At 34.6% G+C, this 22,098-nt stretch overlaps 1 protein-coding gene across 4 annotated transcripts in view; it reads left to right on the top strand.

Annotated features, from left to right (window-relative positions):
- The window catches only part of Metap1 (methionyl aminopeptidase 1), a 92,478-nt gene that overhangs the window by 50,294 nt on the left and 20,086 nt on the right, over positions 1 to 22,098 (top strand). For all 4 annotated transcript variants that reach the window (XM_063247327.1, XM_063247326.1, XM_063247328.1 and 1 more), the window contains 2 exons: positions 4,083 to 4,195; positions 5,049 to 5,109. In XM_063247327.1, the coding sequence (XP_063103397.1) occupies positions 4,083 to 4,195; positions 5,049 to 5,109 (174 nt within the window). The remainder of the gene's footprint in view (positions 1 to 4,082; positions 4,196 to 5,048; positions 5,110 to 22,098) is intronic.

Below are 22,098 nucleotides of genomic sequence, written 5' to 3'. Positions count from 1 at the left end.
TAAAAATTTTAAAAAGATATTTTCTGTGATCATACTTTATAAAATGATGTCTACCCTTAATGAACCTGGTGTGCTATTATGGGGAAGATAAGGTTAGAGTGAAGATGGCGAGTAAGTAAGCAGAAGTTTGTAAAAGCATAAAGATGGGTTGATGGTTGTGATTTTCACCTCACATCAAAGTACGGAGGTAAATTTAAATTAAGTCGTGTAATGTTATTCATCTGTACATTGCTTCCTTCTAAAGTGATAGGTGTTTTGCAGAATTCCGAGCCAGTTAGTTTTTTAACTGAAATTACAGCATAGGGAAGTGTAAGGAGCAGAAGTTGAACAAAATATTAGTGAAAGAACTTAGGACTGTTAAGTTTGCCAATTCCCCAAAGTGTACTTGTTTTGCAAGTACTGAATTTCTAAGGGTAGAAATAACTATTTTTACTTACATGACAAGGAAATTAAATAGGAAGTTTTCTTTATGTAAAAATGTGTAATTATTGCAGCATTGGACCTACTGATTTGGAGTTTACTTATACTTGTGGTGCGTAGTGTGGTGCCATCTTTTAGGTGGTGTTCTTGTGGATCTTTTGGGGGTTGATTTTCTTCATTGCTTAAGCCAAAGTCCTTAATTTCTTTGAGTCCTGTTGGTTAGGGAGAGCTCTCAGCTGGCCAGGCCTGTATCTTTCACATTCTAACAAACTGTCTCAAAGTACAGTGTTCTGAGGACAGTCATAGAGAAAGGTGCTGTGAGGAGGAAGGGCAATCTCTGTTAGAAGAGTTTTTTGCTTTTGGCTGGGGATTGAACTCACGAGTGTGCGGTTGCAAGGCAGGTGCCTATATCGCTGAGTTAAATCCCTGGCCTAGAAGAGTTTTGAGAAAAGCATTAGGGAAAGAGTGTTGGGCTAGGAAGGAAGTTGACCATATTAAAGAGATGGTACTTTGTTCTAAGAGACAATAGTGTCATGACATAGCAAGCAGTTCTCACCATGAAGGTGATATCTTCAGTCTTTTTTTTTAATGTAGCGTATATTGATCACTGACTGAAATACCTGATGTATATTTATGTTCATTTGGGCTATTGGTCCATAATTTGCTTTTAATGTTTTTGGTTTTAATACTGGAGCAATTCTAGTTTCATAAAATAAAATTGGAAAATACTTCCTCTTTTGTCTGGAAGAGACAGTATTTTTATTAGTTCTTCCTTAAATGTTTGGTGGAGTTTAATAGTAAAAAATCTGGGCCTGGAGTTTTCTTAATTTTGGAAGCTTAACATTTTGCATAGACTTTGGGAAATTTTCAAGTATCAGTTAACTAAATGACTTAGGAATTGAATTTATATATTATAGTGAAGAAGACTAATCAGAGCATAAAGTCCTTAATTAAAAACACGTATATGTTTGGGTGCGTCTATTTTATAGTGGATCTTTCAGCAGAGTATGCATAAGTAGTTTGCTTTTAATCTGATCTGAGTGTTGTAGTACTTCCAGTCTCAAGACCATTGTATTCTGTACCAGTTAATATGTTACTTATAAAGTGGTTTTTCTTTTTTCCTGAAGTAAAAGATGGAAGAATTTGACGTATCTTTTGACTAGCCAAAAATATGACCTTAAAACGTTAAAGAAGAATCTCATTATTCAGATAATCCTGTCCCAGGCCAGGTTTAGACATGTGTGGTTACCTTACATGACTAGAGGAAGGTGTTAAAGAATAAAGCTACATGCAAGATACTTTGAGCCAAACCTTGCGTGAATCAATGTCAGAGGAATTCCGGCTTTTGGGCATGACCTGTATCTAACCTGGGCCTATTGTGTTGTGGTATACGAAAGGTAGCTTACAGATGCTTTCTTGTAATGTCCCATGCTTTCACAGTTATTTAAAAAGATCAGTTATTAATGCAGTTTTGCTACCAGCCTCAGCTTAGTTCAGATATATTGGATGCCTTTCATATATGTCTAGCATTTAGGGCTCACTTTTCAAGTGTAGATTGTCCGTAAGTAAATTATATTTAAAGATTAGAGAAGACCTTGTTCAGTATTGCAGCTTTGTGTAGATAGCTTTGGGGCTATTGTTGTTTGTTCCATGTCTGCTTTCAATTCTCTTTTGAAAATAGATTATGGGAGGGAAGGAATGTAGATCAACAGCCTTGAAAGATTTTACATGTTTTCTGTCTCCCTGCCTCCTTCCCAGGCATATGTTAAAACAAAAAAATCTGAATCTTGATAGCTTTTCTGCCCTAGATTTCAGGAGAAAATTATTCTTAAAATTTGTGTTTAAGGCAGAATTATATCATATGATTCACAGCCAGAGTAGGCATTTTGAACAATTTTCTTTGTTTGATCCTAGTGGCAGGGAATGTAGTCCATTTTTGTCCTAGGATGATAAAAGAGTTTTTGTATTGACATTAACATTCACAGTGATTTTCTTGAACTACAGAGGGGAAAAGGATATTTAAAATTCAGTAACATAGTAGAATTTCCTTATTTTTTCGGTTAGTAGTTTTATTGGCACATGTTATGTTATGCTATGCTATGCTATGCTATGCTATGCCTATGCTATGTTATGCTATGCTATGTTATGTTGTTGTTTGGTACCAGGGCTCAAACTCACAACCTTGTGCTTGCCAAGCAGGCATTTATGCCACTGGCCCTTACTGGTACGTTTTAGGTATATGTAATGATCACATTCATCATAGAGAATTTGTACCTGTACATGTACATATTATAACTTGTTTTTTTCCTCCCTCCTTTCCCTTTCTTCAACACCACCTCCTTTTTTCTTTTATTTATACGATGGTATAAATGTATTATCTTCCAAAGTAATAGATTGGCTCTGTTTTTGCATTCTTTGTCAGCTGTGTGCTTCAGTGACCTTTTGATCTGGAGATGTGCACAAGTTCATTGGATTGGGAACTGGCATTCTTGAATCACTGACTGTGATTCATATTACCTCAGTTTCCTCATCTGTAAAATAAGGGAATTAAATTTTCTGTAATAGCCTTTCTAGTTTAAAATTATATGATTTCATCTAGACAGCCACTCCCTCTTTTTCCTCATTTCTCCCTCCCCTTCCCACGGGCCCCCTCCTTTTTTCTCTCTACTTTGGTCATGCTAAGGATTGAACCCAAGACTTCACATATCATTCCATATTTTGAATACGTTAAAAGAGTGTTACTTTTCTCATGTATGTCTAAAATTACTTCGAAGTCATCAAGAGCAGAACTATGTGCACTGGGAAGTTTGTGGATCTGTACTTGGCTTAGGATGTACTTGTAAGGAATAGGTGTGACTTGTATGCTGAAATTGTACCACAGAGGGCCTACTCTCTCTAAAAAAAATTTTTAGTTTTTTGCATTTAATGCATTTCATTAAACACAGTTATTATGTATTAATAACTTACATAATGGTATGCATGTGATTACATTTTCTTGTGGTACCAGGAATTGAACTCAATATCTTTCACTTGCCAAGCAGGTGCTTATGTGGCTGAACTGTATCCTCAGTCCTGTGATAACATTTTTCTCTGAATTTTCAGTAACTTTCAACAGATTGCTTTCTCTCTTTTCCCTTTCTCTCCTCGTATTCCCTTCTTAAAACAGGCAAAAGGTATTCAAAAAACTTAAAGCAGTTTGAGATAAGGATTTAAAAGACACTCATTGGCTAACTAGGAAATTATTTTTGATTTTAAGTTTGCTTTGACGTAATTTGGGATCTCCTCTTGGCATTCATTTATTACATATAATTCCACCTGGGAAAGTGGAATTCATATTTTAAAATGAACTTCATATAAATTGAAGAGAGAACACATTTAACATTGAGCTATGAGCTATTCCAATTATGTTTTTTCTTCTAAGACATTTAGAAGGATTTAGACATCTGATTTAGACATTTAGACATCTGAGAGATTGTAAGGATTGTGAACATGCTAGACATAAAATAGTAGCTTTGTTAGATTAGGGTGGGAATGTGCTGGATTCTTGCACCTGGGGTGGATTTAATTTTAAACTGGAGAGAATAGTGTACTGCTTAGTCACTGAAGCATTCCATTCTCTTCTTTTGGTTCCCTTCATATCTTTTCATTTATCTGTTCCCCAGAAGATGAAAAGGCAAAGCGAGAAGTGTCTTCCTGGACTGTCGAAGGTGATATTAACACTGACCCATGGGCAGGTTATCGATACACTGGTAAACTTAGACCACATTATCCACTGGTAAGTAAATAATGTAATAAGAACTTAGCATTTTTTAAAAAACAATTTTGAGTTTACAGCAAGTAATTCTTGTAATTTATATACCAATAGTGAATCATGGAACAGGATTACTTTTATAAAGGAACTTGCACTCTAGCTCTTAATGGTGCATTGTTTGGAAGCTAGTTGGAATAATTAACAATCATGGAAGAAGTGGAGAACTTTTTCAATGAAAAGAATAAAACTATTACTTTTTAAAACAGTAGTGTAAAGTGTAGTAGTTATTTTCTTTCTGGCATGAGTTAGTATATATTCTAAATTTTTAAAATATAGTAGCATTTGTACCTTGATAACTGTCTTTGGAGCCACTTCTGTCCTTTCCAGTGTGAAAAAGTTTTAGTAGGAATTCAATTAAGTTGAAATTTGATTCTTATCCTTAAATATTTAAATCCTCTTTACTGATGACTTCCTTTTCCCTTTTAAAATTTTAGAAATATATTAAATTCCTAAGACAGTCTCTTTAATTCTCCTTCCTAGAGATAATGACTAGAAATATGGTGATATATTTTATTGTTGTTGTCAGCTTGCCAGTGCTTTTGGTACAACACTAGTACTTTGTAGTCTACAGCTAATCTAAGCTAATCTAGTCATCAAAGGCCTTGATTATTCTTCTTTCTTTTAAGCCTCCTAAATAATGGGTGATTTTGCTCTAGGAATATAAGGCTTAATTTTAATGAAATAGAGATCTGCTTTAATACTTAATATGGCATTTAAAACTTTTTTCATTTAAAAACATTTTATTGAGTTTTTAATTTTCCCAGTTTTATTTTCTTTACTAGTGACTAGGTTTTAATAATCTTTTCAATATTTTTAGATGCCAACAAGGCCAGTTCCAAGTTATATTCAAAGACCGGATTATGCTGATCATCCCTTAGGTAAGTTCTGATATGCTGGTTCTTCATTTCTCATTGTGGTATTGCTGATTACTGCAAAGGGAAAAAGTGATTTTCTTATAAAAGTTTTCTATGCTGGATTTCTAATAAATGTAAACATTGATTTTTCAAGTCATCTGAGAGCATTTAAGGGAATCGAAGATTATTCCCCTTATTAGGGAACTGTCAACTTCTTAAAAACCTTTATGTAGCTGATAAATACTACATTGTGAATGATACGGTATTTTGTGGTATTATCAAATTTTAGATATCAGATGTTTTAATTTTAACATGTTCTACAAAGTAAATTGTGGAGGCCTGGATGAAATGCCTCTGCAGTGTTGGCAGAGGTGGTGGTAACAGCGGCAAGAGTGGCAATGATGAGGCTGTTGTGCTGTTGCTTTTGTAATAGTATCTGATGTTTATGTTTGCTTAACTGTGTGTCAGGTGTTTTGCTAAGTTCTGTGAACATGTTATTCTATTTAAAACTGTCAGCATTTTTGAGGGAGGTTATGCTGTCTTCCCTATTTTATAGAAAATGTAGTGAGTCCTGGCAGAGAAGATAGGTGATTTGCCACAATGCTAAGTGGAGTAGCCACTGATCTTTCGGCTCACACAGTACAATTTAAATGAGACTGCAAATTTACTGATTTTATGCGTCAAAATTTCATATGATTTACTATAAGCTAAGCTACCTTTGTTTAGTTTTTTAAGATATAGAGAATCATACTAAGGTCTTCTGTATAAAACTTTAAAATTTAATTAAACCCATTGTTGCAGATAAATTGAAGTAAGAGACAGTTGGAGAATAGACTACTGTTGAGGACATGTTATTCTCTAATTTGAATATACTATTTACTTGTACATTAAAGAGCATACATTCTATGCAGTGAAAAGTAAGTCCTATTCCTTAAAGAAAACTACTATGAGTAATTTCTTACAGAACTATTCAGAGATAATCTGTATATGCACCTTAGACTCCCTGCCTGTTTATACACCAACAGAACATACCACATGTACCTTTTCAATTTGATATATTCTCTTGTTATATTAACTTGTCTTGGAAATATTCCATATGAGCCCACATAAAGTCACTTTTTTCATTTTAGTAACTGGATTATTTCATCATAAGGATATATTGTACTTTTTAAAACCAGCCCTCTTATAATGAATGTTGATACTATTTCCGGGTTTTTGCTTCTACGAGTTTGGAGGTTTCTGGTATTTACATCTTTGTCTGTATTGCTACCTGAAGTAAAGTAGATTAAAGGATGCATACCTTTTTTGATTCTGTGAGATTTTAAAGATTTCAGAGATTTTTGGGAGTTGTCTCTTACATCTTCTCCAACATTTTATGTTACCAAACTTTATGAGCTTTGCTAATTTGTAAGATGAAAAATGATATTTTTGTTGCTATTTTAATTTGCATTTTTTAAGTTACTAATAAGGTTGACTGTCTTTTCATATGTTAAAAGTAATTTCTGTTTTCTTTTAAACTATTCATATTGTTACCCACTCTTAGACTATTAGTTTTCTTCCATGTTGATTTATAAATATTCTTTCTGTGTTAAGGGAAATAATTCTTGTGTATATGTGTTGAAAATATTTTTTCCCAGTTGACTATTTCTATTTTGTCATTAAATTTGTGACATTCAACATTCTTAAATAATAAAATACAACCTGTATTACTATATTTGAAATGCAGCCTATGTTATTATACTAAAACCTTGTGTGTTTGGGTTTTTTTTTTTTTATCTTTTTTTGTTTCATTAGCCCATCTGTGTAACTGTGTGCCACTACCAAACTCTCAGTTGCTATAGCCATATAATGTTTTAATAATTGGTGAGCTTTATTGTCCCCACCTTTCCTCTTCTTCATAATTTTTTGGCTACGCTAGTGTGTTTTTTCCAAGTAAGATTATAATCAGCTTGTATTGGTTCCCAGAAATAGCCTCTTGTCATTTTGGAGGGATGTTAAGTTTTATACATCAGTCTTGAAAGAATTGATACTTTGAAAATACTGAGTCTTCTTATCCAAGGACAGGTACATACTTTCTGCATTATTTAGATCCTTTTTTATATCTTTCAGCAGTGTTTTCAGATTTTCTTTTATTGTTTTATTTTACTTTATTGTTACATTTATTCTGAGTAATCTTTTAGCTATTTTATGAATATTATCTTCTGTATTGTGTTTAGCTCATTGTAAATGGGAAAGTTACTGATTTTGATAAATTCACTTTATAAACTGCTAATTTATAAATTTTTATTTCTAATCATTTATCAGATGACTGTCTTGTTCTAGGGATATATAATTTTTTAACACAAAGTACATTTATTAGAAAAGAAGAAAGTTATGAAATTCCTCATATTGTTCTTTGAGAAATTAAAAATGAAACAGTAAAACCAAAAATGAATACAAGAAAATAAAGATCAAAAAACACAATCCCTTATCAAACTGCCAACATCTTTTTCATAAAGATTAATATTTTGATTCTTATATTTCTGTAGAAATAGAAAAGACTCGGAATAGTCTAAACAATTTTGATAAAGGAACAAAATTAGAGCTCCAACCTTCCCTAATCCCACGACTTATCACAAAGTGACACCAATCATGACAAAATGGCATTGATATGTCAAGGTAGACAAAACCAGCAAAGTACCAATATAAAGTCCCAAAATAGACACCCACATAGCACACAATTGATTTCTGGCAATGATGCAAAAGCAGTTAAGTGGAGAAAGGATTGTACCCTCAATAAGTATACTGGAACAAGTGGATATCCATATGCAAAAAACCCAAACCTTATAGCAAAAATTTCTTAAAACATCCAAAAGTCAACTGAAAATAGCTCACAGTGGATTAAAGTACAGGCAGATGTGGTTCGAGTCATTGCTTGATTGAAGTCTTTCTCTCTGGGGCAAAATACATGTTATTTCCTTATACTAATGAAACCAAGCGATGTTTATACTTGTGTGACATATTTATTTCACTAATACGTTATTCTCAAGTTGCATCCATTTATCTATAAAAATGTCCAGTTTATCAATTCTTTACTGCTGAATAGTACTCTACCATATAAAAATACCACATCTTTTTTATTCATTCTTCAGTAAATGGGCATTTAGGCTGCTGTAAACATGGGTGCACATATATTGCTGTGATATGATGTTTTTAACTCTTTTTGAGAAGATACCCAGAAGCAGAATAGCTAGGTTGGATGGGATCTCCAATCCTAGCTTTTTGAGGAATCTCCAGAATGATTTCCATGGTGGTTGCACCAGTCTGAATTCCCACCAACAATGAAGGATTCCTTTTCCCTCACAGCCTCGCCAGCATTTGTTACTGGTTGATTCCTTAATACTCCCCATTCTTTCTGAGGTGTATTAATTTGCATCTCTTGAATGACCAGTCTGTTGAACATTTTTCCATGTATTTATTTTCTGTTTGTACTTCTTTTGCTGAGAAGTGTGCGTTCATCTCAGATGCCCATTTTTGGATTGGATCTTTTAAGTCTGGGAGGACTGGTTTTTGTTTTTTTTTTTTTTTTTTTTTTTTTTAGTTCTTTATATATTCTCATTGATAATCCTTTATCTGTGGAATAGCTTGCAAAAATTTTCTCCCATATAGTGGGTTGTCTCTTCTCTCTGTTGGTAGTTTCTCTTGCTACACAAAAGCTTTGCAGTAGGATGCAGTTCCATTTGTTGATTCTTCGCGATAAGTCCTGTGGACTCTGGGTTTTATTCATAAAGTCTTTGCCTACACTACTGTATTCAAGAGTTTTACCTACTCTTATCTTCCAGAATATTTAATATTTCTGCTTTACTATTAAGATCTTTAATCCGTCCTGATTTTAGCTTGTATATGGTGAAAGATGTGAGTCCAGTTTTAACCTTTGGAATGTGGAAAGCCAGCTTTTCCAACACCATTTATTAAAGAGACTATCTCTCTTCCAGTGAATCTGTTGGGAATGCTTGTTAAAGATAAGATAGCTTAGTTTGCAGTTATTTCTGCAACTTTAAGTATACTCCATTGATTGTCAGGTCTGTCTTTGCTAATACAACACTGTTTTTATCACAGTAACTTTAATATATAATTTCTTTTTTATTTTAAAGAGAATAAAACAAAAGAGAAAGGAACAAAGCAAATCAGAACAAAACAATGCAAGCAACACAGCACTTCATGACAAAACAACCAGTAATCAATAGTAGCTACTGTAATCTCTCTTTTCTTTGAAATAGTTGAGCATACCTTCATACACAATAGTATCAAAAATACAAAATAGTATAAAACCATTCGAGAGAATGATAGTATTACAGAACATTCAAAACCAAATGACTTGATAATGAACAATGGCTACTATAATATCTCATTTTCCTTAAAAAATTTGTTTATACTATCACACATAATAAAATCCAGTAAGACACAATATCGTAGAACCAATGGAAAACAGAAGAACAAAAGCATGGTAGACTTCTAGATGATATTAAATCAGCAATGGCTGTCATAATTGTTTTTTTCAAAGTAGCTGTTTATACCATCACACATAATAAAGTCAAATAAAACAGAATAAAACCATTCTAGCCAATTAATGAAAACATTATAAGACTTCAAAGCAATATAATGATGAACCATGATTACCATAAAATCTTATGTACTCTTACCATTTCTTACACTAGGGAGACTAAATGGTATTTATGCATGTGAGTTTGATTTGTTTCACTTATGAGTATGGTCTCAAGTTGCGTCCATTTATTTATAAATACCTCAATGTGGTATTTATATCTCATTGGTATACCTCAATGGCTGAGTAGTATTCCATTGTGTAAAAGTACCACATCCCTTTTATCTATTCCTCAGTTGATGGGCACTTAGGCTGTTTCCAAGATCTGGCTATTACAAATTGTGCTTCTATAAACATAGGTGTACATGTATCACTGTGGTATGATGCTTTCAGTTCTGGAAATATACCTAGAAGCAGAATAGTTGGGTCAAATGTGATTTCCAATCCCAGCTTCTTGAGGAATCTCCAGACTGACCTCCACAGTGGTTGTACCAGTCTACACTCCCACCAACAGTGCAGAAGAGTTTCTTTTTGCCCCATAGCCTCTCCAGCATTTCTTGATCCTGGCCATTCTCTCTGGAGTGAGATGGAATCTCAAGTGTGGTTTTAATTTGCATTTCTCTAATGAGTAATGATGATGGATTTTTAAAATATATTTATTTGCTATTTGTATTTCTTCATTTGAGAACTGTGTTTTCATCTTATGCCTTTTTTTGGATTGGGTGATTTTTAAAAATTCTTTATATGTTTTAGACAGAAGTCCTTTGTCTGAGGGAGAGTTCACTAAGATTTTTTTCCAGTTTGTGGGTTTCTTTTCACTATGCTGGAGATTTCTTTTGACATGCAGAAAGTCTTTAATGAGACATGATCCCAGTTATTGATTCTGGGAAATATTTCCCGTGCGGTTTGATTCTTGTTCATAAATTCTCTACCTACCCCTATGTCTTAAAGATTTCTATCTACTTTTTCTTCCAGCAGATTGTGTTTCTATTTTAATATTTAGATCTTTGATATATTTAGATTTTAGTTTAGTACATGGTAATAGGCATGGGTCTAGATTTAGTTTTTGGGATATGAGAGCCAATTTTTCCAGCACCGTTTATTAAAAAGACTGTCTTTCTTCCAGTGGACATGTTTCGTCCCTTTATCAAAGGTAAGGTGCCTGAGTGTGTTTGTAGCTGTAGTTGTATCTTCTAGTCTATTCCATTGATCTTTAAGTCTGTTTTTATTCTAGTACCATGTTGATTTTATTGCAGTAGCTTTGTAGTATAACTTCAAGTCAGGAATTGTGATGCCTCCTGCCTTGCCTTTGTTGCTTAGAATTGCCTTTGCTATTCTAGGTCTCTTCAGGTTCCAGATGAATTTTAGGAGTGATTTCTCTAGATCATGAGGTATGCTAATAGTATTTTGGTTGGGATTGCATTAAATCTGTATTAAAATTTTAGGAGAATGGCCATTTTCTCAATATTTATTCTTCCTATCCATGAGCAAGTGATGTCCTTCCATTTTCTGAGTTCCTCTTCAATATCTTTTTTCAGGGTATTATCATTTTCCATGATTAGATCTTTTACTTCTTTTGTTAGATTGATTCCTAAGTATTTAATTTTTTTGGATGGTATTTGAAGGATGTGGCTTCTCTTATTTCTCATCAGTGATTTTGTTGTTAGTGTATAGAAATGCTATTGATTTTTGAGTGTTGATTTTGTATCCAGCTAAATTACTAAATTTATTTATTATATCTAGGAGTCTTTCAATGGAGTTTTGGATGTATTCTATGTAGAGTATCATGTCACCTGCAAATAATGATAATTAAACTTCTTTTTTCCTATCCTTATTCTTTTTATTTCTCTGTCGTATTTAATTGTTCTGGCTAGTATTTGTAGTACTATGTTGAACAGGAGTGGTGATAATGGATATCCTTGTCTTGTGCCTGATCGTAGAGTAAAGGCTTTCAGTTTTGGACCATTTAATATGATGCTGGCTATTGGTTTGTTTTGGATGGCCTTCATCATATTGAGGTAAAGACCATTTATTCCAATTCTCTGTAAGGTTCTTATCATGAATAAGTGTTGGACGTTAGCAAAAGCTTTTTCTGCATTTATGAAATGATCTTGTAATTCTTATTTTTGGCCCTGTTGATATTATAGATTACATTTCTTGATTTACATGTATTGAACCATCCCTGCATGCCTTGGATGAATCCCACTTCATTATGGTGTATAATCTTCTTGATGATTTGCTGCATTCTGTTTTTTCAATGTTTTATTGAGAATTTTTGCATCTGTGTTCATTAGGAAGATTGGCCTGTAGTTCTGTTTTTTAGTTGGGTCTTTCTCAGGTTTTGGTACTAGAGTAATATTTGCTTCCAGGAATGAGTTAGAAAGAATTGCTTCTCTTTCAATTTCATTGAAGAGTTTGAGGAATGTCAGCATTAAGTCATTGAATGTCTTGTAGAATTCCGCAGTGAATCCATCTGGGCCTGGGCTCTTGTTTGTTAGTAAAGATTAATTACCTTTTCAATTTCATTAATTGAAATTGGGTGGTTCAGCAGTTTTACATCTTCTTAACCCAGCTTTGGTAGTTCATATATTTTTAGGAATGTGTCCTTTTATTCTGTGTTGTCGAACTTATGAGAATAGAGGTTTTCGAAATAGATGTTGATGATCTTGTGTATTTTCAGAGTCTGTAGTGATTTCACCCTTTTCATTCCTTCTTGCATGAATTTGAGTTTTTTCTTTCCTTTTTTAAATAAGGTTGGCTAGGGGCATATCAATTTTATTTATTCTGTCAAAGAACCAACTCATTCATTGATTTTTTTTTTATTGTTTTCTTAGTCTCTGTTACATTGATTTCTGCTCTCATCTTTATAATTTCCTCCCTTCTTTTGGCTATGGGCTTGACTTGCTCTTCTTTTTCTAGATATTTGAGGTGTAGCATCAGGTGGTTTATTTGTATTGGTTCTGTTTTCCTGATGTGGGAATTCACTGCAATAAATTTTCCTCTGAGGACTGCTTTCCTTGCATCCCACAGATTCCGGTAAGTTGTACTTGTTTTTTCGTTTGCTTGTAGGTATTGTTTAATTTCTTCTTTAATTTCGTCTGTGACCCACTGGTTGCTCAGGAGTGTATTGTTCAATTTCTATGTGTTTGTGGGGTTTTTGCAATTTCTTTTACCATTAATTTCTAGTTTTACAGTGCTATGAGCCGATAACATGCATAGGATAATTTCAGTTCCTTTGACTTTACTTAAATATGTTCTGTGGGCTGGTATGTGGTCTATTTTAGAAAATGTCCCCTGTACTGCCGAGAATGTATATTCTGATGTTGTTGGGTGGAACAGTGTATATATGTCTATCAAGTCCATTTGTTCATAGGTGTGATTTGGTTCTGTTATTTCTTTGTTGATTTTCTGTCTGGTTGATCTGTCCCTTTGTGTTAGTGATGTGTTGAAGTCTCCCATTATAATTGTGTTACTGCTTATTTGATTTTTCATTCTGTCAATACTTGTTTTGTATAGCTGGGTCCTCCCAAATTTTGTGTGTATATATTTAAAATTGTTGTCTCTCCCTCTTTAAGTGTTCCACTAAGTAGTATATAGTGACCTCCTTTATCTTTCAGAACATTTTTGGTTTGATGTTCACATTGTCTGTAAACAGAATAGCTACACCTGCTTTTTTTTTTTTTTTTTTTCCTTTAAGGAGAAAAAGAAAAAAAAAACAAAAAAAAAGGGTTCAAGTTATCCTGAATTTCAAAAGAAATAAACAGTAGGATATCACTAGTTAATAGATTACGTATTGTCATCTTAGAAATAGTTGTTCAAGTTACAAAATTAAAGCATATAAAGTGGACATTCAAACAGTGAGACTGCAAACAGTTCTGTTCAATGATCCAACAAAAACGCAGCAATATGGTTATCTATCTTATACACTTAAATATACATGCAGTTATATCCTTTAGAGCACTTTCTTTTCCTCTTTTTTACAATGACAATTACACATTTTGGGTTTTATTATTCCCACAGTCTTAATATTTTTTTTTTGAAGAGAATAAAGCCAAATGTGACATAACAAAACTGAAGTCAGTAAAATCAAAAGGATGGACAATGGTACGTAATGTAAAGACAGAATACAAGGTGATCAACAATGGTTACCATAATGCCTCTTGCTATCTTAAAAATAATTGCCTATATCATCAGTTATAATAAAATTGAACAAAACAGTAACGAACAAAACCAATAAAACCAAAACATTGGAGACATTATAGGACTTCAAAAAAAGATAATAGTCAAACCAAAATGGGCATCATAGTGAATCTTATTGTTTTCACAGTTGTTGCCTTTACTCTCAAACTTGGTACTACCAAGCAAAACAAAATAGAGTAAAATCAGTCAAAACAAGATGGTGAGAGCAATACAGGGTTTCAAATCAAGTTATTAGGAAATCAAAGTGGGTTGCTATAATATATCCTGCTATTTTTTATTTATTTTTTCCCTTAATTAAAAAGATAAAAATAAATAAATAATTTTAAAAAGGAGGTTGAAATAAAAGAGGACATAACAACAAAACACCACAGGTCAGAACATAACCATTTAAGCAAAATAGTGTTTCATCACAAGACATCCCGACATAAAAATAGTTACCATAATGTCTCATTCCTTGAAATCTTTGACTTCATATATTGTAGCATCAAACATATCAAGACAACATAAAGCCATTAAAGAGAATGACAGTATTACAGGATATTTAGAACCAACTAACAGAAAATGAACAATGGTTTCTGTGTTATCTCCTTGTTTTTGTTTATCACATATAATAAAATCCAATAAGATATAACATGTTAAGATTGAAGGAGACAGAAGAACAAAAGCTTGATGGGACTTCAAAACAAGATGATATTAAATCAGCACTAGCTATTATGATGTCTTGTTTTCTCCAAAACAGCTGTTTATACCATCCAACCTTCTCTGCCTCATCTCTGTTGAGTTCTTTTTCTGTCATTAGTTGTCCGTTTGTCTTCTTCATTTAGCTTTCTGCTCCATTCATTGTGGCCTCTCTGCCTCTGTTTCTGGAATCTTGGTATTTTTCTCTTTTAGAATTTCCTGCATTATTCTCTGTAGAGTTGAATTGGTGGTTTCAAATTCCCCTAGTTCCTCTTTATCCTGGAAGCACCTTGTTTCTCCATTAATTTCTAGGTATAGTCGTGCAGGATATGTCAATCTTGGCTGGAGGTTATTGTCTTTCAAAGCTTAAATTATTTCTCCCCACGCTCTTCATGATTTGATGGTTTGTGCCAAGAAGTCTGCTGTAATTCTGATGGGTGTTCCCTTGTAAGTGATCTGTTTTTTGTCTCTGATGGCTTTTAATATTCTGTTCTTATATTGGATTTCAGGAATTTTGATTATTGTATGCCTGGGTGTAATTCTGTTTGGATTGTAGGTGGCTGGGGCCCCTATCTAATATTTCTGAGTATCTTTACCTTTTCCCATATTAGGGAAGTTTTCCTTGATTATTTCTGTGAATAGCCTTTGCAGTTCATTTGTTTGTATCCCTGCTTCTTCATTCACATTCTTTATTTATAGATCCTCTTGTCATCTTCTAGCCTTCGTATTGTTACTGCTTGTTTCCTTGTTATTTTTAAGAAGTTTTTCCTTTCATGCTCCCACATTATAAATCTGTCCTCCAGTTCAGATAATCTATCTTTAGTTTCTTTCAAGCTGTTATGCCAGCTTTCAATAGAGTTTTTAGTTTCCTGGCAGTCTCTTTGAACCTGCTTCATGTATTCTATGTTTTCTCTATTTTTTCCATCAAACAATTCTCCCCTTTTTTTCTGTTCTTCCATTCCACCATCTGTTTTTTCTTGGGAGGTGCTTAGCATTTGTTTATTCTACTTATGTCTTGCTTTACTTCGTTAAATACTTCACTTTTGAACTCATCCTAGGGTCCTGGAGATATCACTTTATGTCTGTTGGTGCCATGTCTGATATTGCATGTTTTCTGTCCTTATTCTCCTTTACATTTACCTTTACTGGATCAGTGTTCTCAGGATTGTTGCTCCCTCTTCCCATACTTTTTGTTCCTTCCATACAAGTGTGTATAGGAGACCTAGTTTCTTTCTTTGTCAGGTACAGATTGTTTGAATCGTGCCAGTTAGGTGTTCCTGTCCACTGCAGTGTACTAGGAAAACACAGACCTGTGCAGCCTATGCTGGTCCTGCCCCTCCAGGTCAGTCAACCTGCTGAAGGCTTCACTGCGTCTAGGGTGCACTGCCAGGCACAGGGACTTTGTTTGGGCTAGCCTTCTGGGTCTTAGTCTGTGGTGTCACCCGGGTCAAGCGCTCCCCACCAATCCCGCTTGAGAGGTGAATATGTGACCAAAGTCACTGCAGCGTCCTGGTCTGGCTAGTCTGCCTGGTCCCAAAATGTCCTCTGTTGGGGCCTCCTAGTCTATGGAAGGGTCCCCATTCCTTTCACTCACCACAGGTCGATGCAGGGCTCCCCACCGGCTCTGCTCTCAATTCAGTTCGCCGATTCCCACTCTCCGAGCTTTCGCGTCTCTATCCCTGCTGTGCCGATTCAGATGCAGCCGTGGCGGATGGAAATTCAAGACGCAGTTTCCAGAGGCGTGGCTTCTAGCTTCAGCACTGAAACTTTAGCTGTTCCAGTCGTAGCACCGGGATTTCATTTCCAGTTGGTTTCTCTCAGCTTAGTTCATTCCTGGGTTGGCAGGGTATATCTCCCCCTGCTTAGGGCTCCCCGCACTGCACCATTTCTGGAATCTAAGCTGGCTATCTCAGAGAGCCTCTGTAGCTCCTGTTATCTATCCACCATGTTCTCCCAGAAGTCCTACCCTTGCTTTTTTTGGGATTCCTATTGCTTGAAGTATTGTTTTTTATTGGTTAGAGACTTTCAGTTCATGAGTTTCCCTTTGGGTTAAATGGGTTTCTTTTATACAACATATGGTTGGATGTTGTTTCTTGATCCATTCTGCCAGTCTGTTTCTTTTAATTGGTGAATTGTGGCAATTCACATTAATGGTTATAACTGATAAATAATTGTTTATTTTTGATATGTTATCTTTCTGCTGTTGCTTTTTTATCTTTCCATTCTTTTTAATTGTCTGCCCTGCTTAGTGGTTGTTTTCCTGTATCTATCCAGGATATCTTTCAGTATTCTTTGCAGGGTTGGCTTGGTGATCATGAAGTTCTTCAGCTGTTCTTTGTGATATAAGTATCTTATTTCTGCCTCCATTTTGAAGGACAGCTTTTCAGGGTACATCAGTCTCGCCTGGAAATCATTTTCCTTTAGGGTCTGAAATACTTCACTCCATGCTCTTGTTGACTTCATTATTTGTGTTGAGAAGTCTGCTGTGATTCTGATACATTTTCCTTTATAGGTAATCTGTCTCCTCTCTTAACAGCTTTTGATATTCTGTTCGTATGTTGATTTCTGGAATGTTGATTATTATATGTCTGGGTTTATTTTATTTTGGTTATGGTTGTTTGGAGTTCTGTATGCTTCAACTGATCCGTATGTCAGTTTCCATTCCTATGCTATTACTTCTGTAAGTAGCCTCTTGATATCATTTGTGTTGTCTGCTTTTTCATTTATCACTATCAATCTTATGTTGTTTTTCTTTGCATCATCTTACAGCTGTTGAATTGCTATTTACAGATTCCCTTTTAACATATAATTTCAAGTCAGGGATTTTTGATGCTCTTGTTTTTGTTGTCTTGTTTTTGTTGTTTAGAATCACCTTTGCTATTCCAGATGTCTTCTGATTCCAGATGAATTTTAAGATTGTTTTCTCTCATTCTGAAAGATATTGTCTTGGAGCTTTAATTGAAAGTGTATTGAATCTGTATAACAGTTTTGGAAGTATGGCCATTTTCATTACATTGGTTTTTCCTATGCAAGAGCATGAGATATCTCTCCATTTTCTAGTATCCTCATCAGTCTCCTTTTTCAGAGTACTAGAGTTTTTAATGTAGGGATCTTTCACATCTTTCATTAGATTGATTCCTAATTGATTCTTTTCATTAGATTTTTTTCATTTTGGGGGGGTGCTATTTTAAAAGATACTCTTTCCCTGATTTCTTTCTCACTGAGTTTGCTGTTCGTATACCAGACGGCTATTGATTTTTGATTGGTGACTTTATAACCAGTTACATTACTAAATTTGCTTATTAAATCTAAAAGTCTTTTGGTGGAGTCTTTGGCGTCTTCCAAGTAGAGTATCATGTTATCTGCAAATATCTTTATTCCTTTTATTTCTTTCTCTTGTGTAATTGCTCTGGTGAAAGTTTCCAGGACTACTTTGAATAGGAGTGGAGGCAGTGGATATCCTTGTCTTTTTCTTAATTTTAGAGTAAAAGTTTTCAGGTTTTGTCCATTTTAGTGTGATATTTGCTGTTGGTGTGTCATAGATGGCTTTTATTAGATTGAGATAAAGGCTGTCTCTTCCAATTTTCAGTAAGGTTTTTATCATGAATGGGTGCCTATACTTTGTCAAAAGCTTTTTCTGTATCTATTGACATGATCATATGCTTTTTGTCCTTGACTTTGTTAATGTGATGTATTACTTTTATGGATTTACGTATGTTGAACCATCCCTGAGTGACTGGGATGAATCTCACTTAATAATGGTGTACAATCTTCTTCATGATTTGCTGCAATCTGTTTGCTAGTATATTATGGAGGATTTTTGCATCAATATTCATTAGGGAGATTGGCCTGTAATTCTCTTTCTTTTTTGCGGCCTTCTCTGGTTTTGCAATCAGAATAATGCTTACTTTCAGGAATGAATCTGGGAGTGTTGCTTCCCTTTTAATTTCATTAAAGAGTTTGAGAACTAGGGTTAGGTCTTCACTAAATTTCTTGTAGGATTCAGCAGTGAATCCATCAGGGCCTGGCTTTTCTTTGTTGATAGGTTTTGAATTGTGTCTTTAATTTCATTTATTGATATTGGATTATTTAGGGTTTTTATATCTTCTTCATTCATCTTTGGTAATTCATATGTATCTAGGAATCTGTCCAATTTTTCTGTATTTTCCATTTTATTAGAATACAAATTTTCAAAGAATAGATAATTTTTGAATTTCTACAGGGTCTGTTGTAATTTTACCCTTTTCATTCGTAATTGCATAGATTTGATTCTTTTCTTTCCTTTTTTTGATAAGGTTGGCCAAGGGTTTCATAATTTAATTTAATCTTTCAAAGATCTAACTCATTGATTTGTTGATTCTTTGTATTTTTTTTTTTTTTTTAGTCTCCAGTGTGTTAATTTTTGCTCTGATTCTTATAATTTTTTCCCTTGTGGAAGTGTTTAGCCTGCTTTTCTTTTTCTAGAAGTTTGAATTTCAACATTAAGTTATTTATATGTGCTTCTTCTGTTTTCCTGATATTTGTATTTATTGCTATATATTTCCATCTTAAGACTGCTTCTTTTTGTGCCCCATAAGTTCCAATATGTTGTATTGTAATTATCAGTCAGCTATAAAAACTGTCTTAATTTCTTCTTTAATTTTATCTGTGACCCATTGATTGTTCAGTAGGGTGCTATTTAATTTCTATGTGTTGATGAAGTTCTTATTTCCTTTGGCGTAGATTTCCAGTTTCATTGCACTGTCGTCTGATAGTATGTATGGGATAATTTCAGTTCCTTTACATTTATTTAAGCATGTTGTATGAGCCACTATATGGTCTGTTTTAGAGAATGTCCCATGAACAGCTGAGAAGAATGTGTATTCTGATGTTGTGTGGTGGAACAAAAGTTTGATTTAGCTTTAATAGTTCATTATTGATTTTTTGTTTAGTTGATTTTTTTGTGATAGTAGGGTATTGAGGCCTCCCAATGCAATTGTATTAGAGCTTATTTGATTTTTTGGTGCGCATTAATAATTGTTTTATATAGCTGGGTGTACCAATATTTGTTGCATATATGATTATTATCTTTTTCTCCTGAATTATTCCCTTCATGAGGAGGATGTGGTGACTTTCTTTATCTTTTTTAATCAAGCTTGGCTTGAACTTCACTTTATCTTCAAATAGAATAGTAACCCATGCTTTTTTCTGTTGCATGGATTCCTGTTGCATGGAATATTGTTTTCCATACTTTAACTTTCAGTCTATGAATTGCTTTTTGAATTAATTTGTTTCTTGTATACAGCATATTATTGGTTATTGCCTCTTGATCCATTCTGCCAGTCTGTGTCTTTTGACTGGTGAATAGAGACCATTATCATTAATGATTAAAAGTGATATGGATTGATTTATCTTTGTCTTGTTATTTCCCTATTATTGGCTCCGTGTTTCATTTTTCTTTTTCCTTTCCCTCTTACTATTTGCCTTTGTTGGTGGATTCCTTCTGTTGGGTTCATGGAGTTGTAGTCTTTACTATGTCTTTCTTTCTTTCTTTCTTTTTTTTTTTTTTTTTAAGTTCTTTTTTTTTATCAGTACCAGGGATCATACTCACGCCTGCGCGCTTGCAAAGCAGGCGCTTATGCCACTGAGCTAAGTCCCCAGCCCCTTTACTATGTCTTTCTAGAATGTCCTTCAGAACATTTTGAAGTGCTGATTTGCTAGTCATAAATTTCCTCAGGTGTTCTTTGTCATGGAACTATCTTATTTGTCCCTCAATTTTGAAAGATACTTCTGTAGGTTACATCAGTCTGGGTTGAAAGTTGTTTTTCTTTAGAAGTTGGAGTATTGGGGCTGGGGATTTAGTTCAGCCGCATAAGCAAGCAGGCAATCATGAATTCAATCCCTGGTACCGGTATAAGGAAAAAGACAAAAAAAAAGAAATTGGAGTATTTCATTCCAAGCTTTCCTTGACTTTAGAGTTTGTGCTGGAAAGTCAGCTGTAATTCTCATGGGCTTTCCTTCATAAATGATTTGTTTCTTTTCCTTCTGAAATCTATGATATGCCTAGATGTAAATTTTTTCTGATCATTGCTAATTGGAGTTTTATAGGCCTCACTTATTTGTATGGCAAATTCTTCCCTACTAGGAAAATTTTCTGTCAAGATCTGTGAACAGTTTTTAATGTCATTTGTGGTATCTCCTGCTTGTTTATTAACTCCAATTAGTTGTAAGTTATTGTTCTTTGTCTCATCTAGCAGCTACTGGATTGGTTTCTCATGCTCCCTTGCTAGTTTTGAGAACTCATTCTTTTCCTGGTCACTAACTGTACTCTTGTTTTCACTGTTTGACCTCTTGTCCTTGCATTGGCCTAATCTACTTGGGATACTTTCTGTGGAGTTCTTATTCCCCTGGATATATGCTTGAATCTGCTTTATGAATTCCATTGTTTCCTATGTTGTACTTCCATAATTTGCTTCAGCTCTTCTTTTTTTTTTTTTTTTTGTCTGTGTCTGCTCTAACATCACCAACTATGGTATGCATTTTGGTAACATCTATAGTTATTTGAGAGATTATTTTTTATTTCCTTTTTTCCAGAGCTTCATTCAATTGCTCTCCAGCAGTTTGGAGTGCCCTGGTATGGGACTTTTGGATTTTTCCAGCTTCATTGGCCCCTGGGTTTGCCTTTGGTGAACTTGGTATCTTAGGTTATGTCTTGTTTAAGTGTCTTCTCATATCTTTTAAGTGGAATGCAAAACAGTTATATACAATATACAAGACCTTAATTCTGCCCTCAAAGGTTAAGATTCAAAATGGATTAAAGAGAAAACAGAAAAGTGGGAAAACAGAGATTAAAAGTAGGTTGAAGGACAAAGATGGATCCTACCAACTTGTGGAAACTGATGTAGAAGACTGAAGGAAAAGAAAGCTGGAAGAGAGTAAAGGTAGAATAAAACAAATCCCGCCCACAAGGAGGTTAGGAACCACTCTCCTACTCAAAAACAAATTTAAAAAGACAAGAAAGAAATAAAAAACAAACTGAATAAAACAAACAAGGAAAGACGAAAAGAAAAACAACAACAAAACAAAAGTCCACTTCCAGGATTGTCTCTGGGTTCACTAGTACACAACTTGTGGAGACAGCATCCCACATCATGCCACTGTATCCTCACAAGCCAGGAGTTGCTTTATGTCAGAGTAGCAGACAACTTGAGCAGGCCTGCCCCGAGGCCAGACTCATTGGGTTCACTGCAGTCCACGCAGTTTCTTTGGGTCTGCACCCAGGTAGAATCTGCTGGAGGGAGCTGGCAGCAGTTCTGATTCTGGGCTTATCCGGCCAATTCCAAAATGGCTCCAGTCTAATCACTCCCTCCCATGGGAGGACCAAGTCCTCTGCCCTCACTGCTAGCCAGCATGGTCCTCTATGTCTACTCCTCCCCTCCCCTACCCAGCCTTTCCGCGGAGGTCTCTGAGGTTACCAGCCACCACTGTCACCTTGAGCAAGCTGCCCCAGGTTCCAGCAGCTCCCCTCATGCAGCGAGTTTGGCTCCAGGTAAAGGCACTGCCAGCTGCTGCTG

The sequence above is a fragment of the Cavia porcellus genome, unplaced genomic scaffold, assembly GCF_034190915.1.
Source record: "Cavia porcellus strain 051 isolate PalLab524CR breed Dunkin Hartley unplaced genomic scaffold, mCavPor4.1 scaffold_4, whole genome shotgun sequence".
Lineage (NCBI taxonomy): Eukaryota > Metazoa > Chordata > Mammalia > Rodentia > Caviidae > Cavia > Cavia porcellus.
The sequence above is the reverse complement of the archived record's forward strand: the minus strand, read 5'-3'. Positions and strand labels throughout refer to the sequence as shown.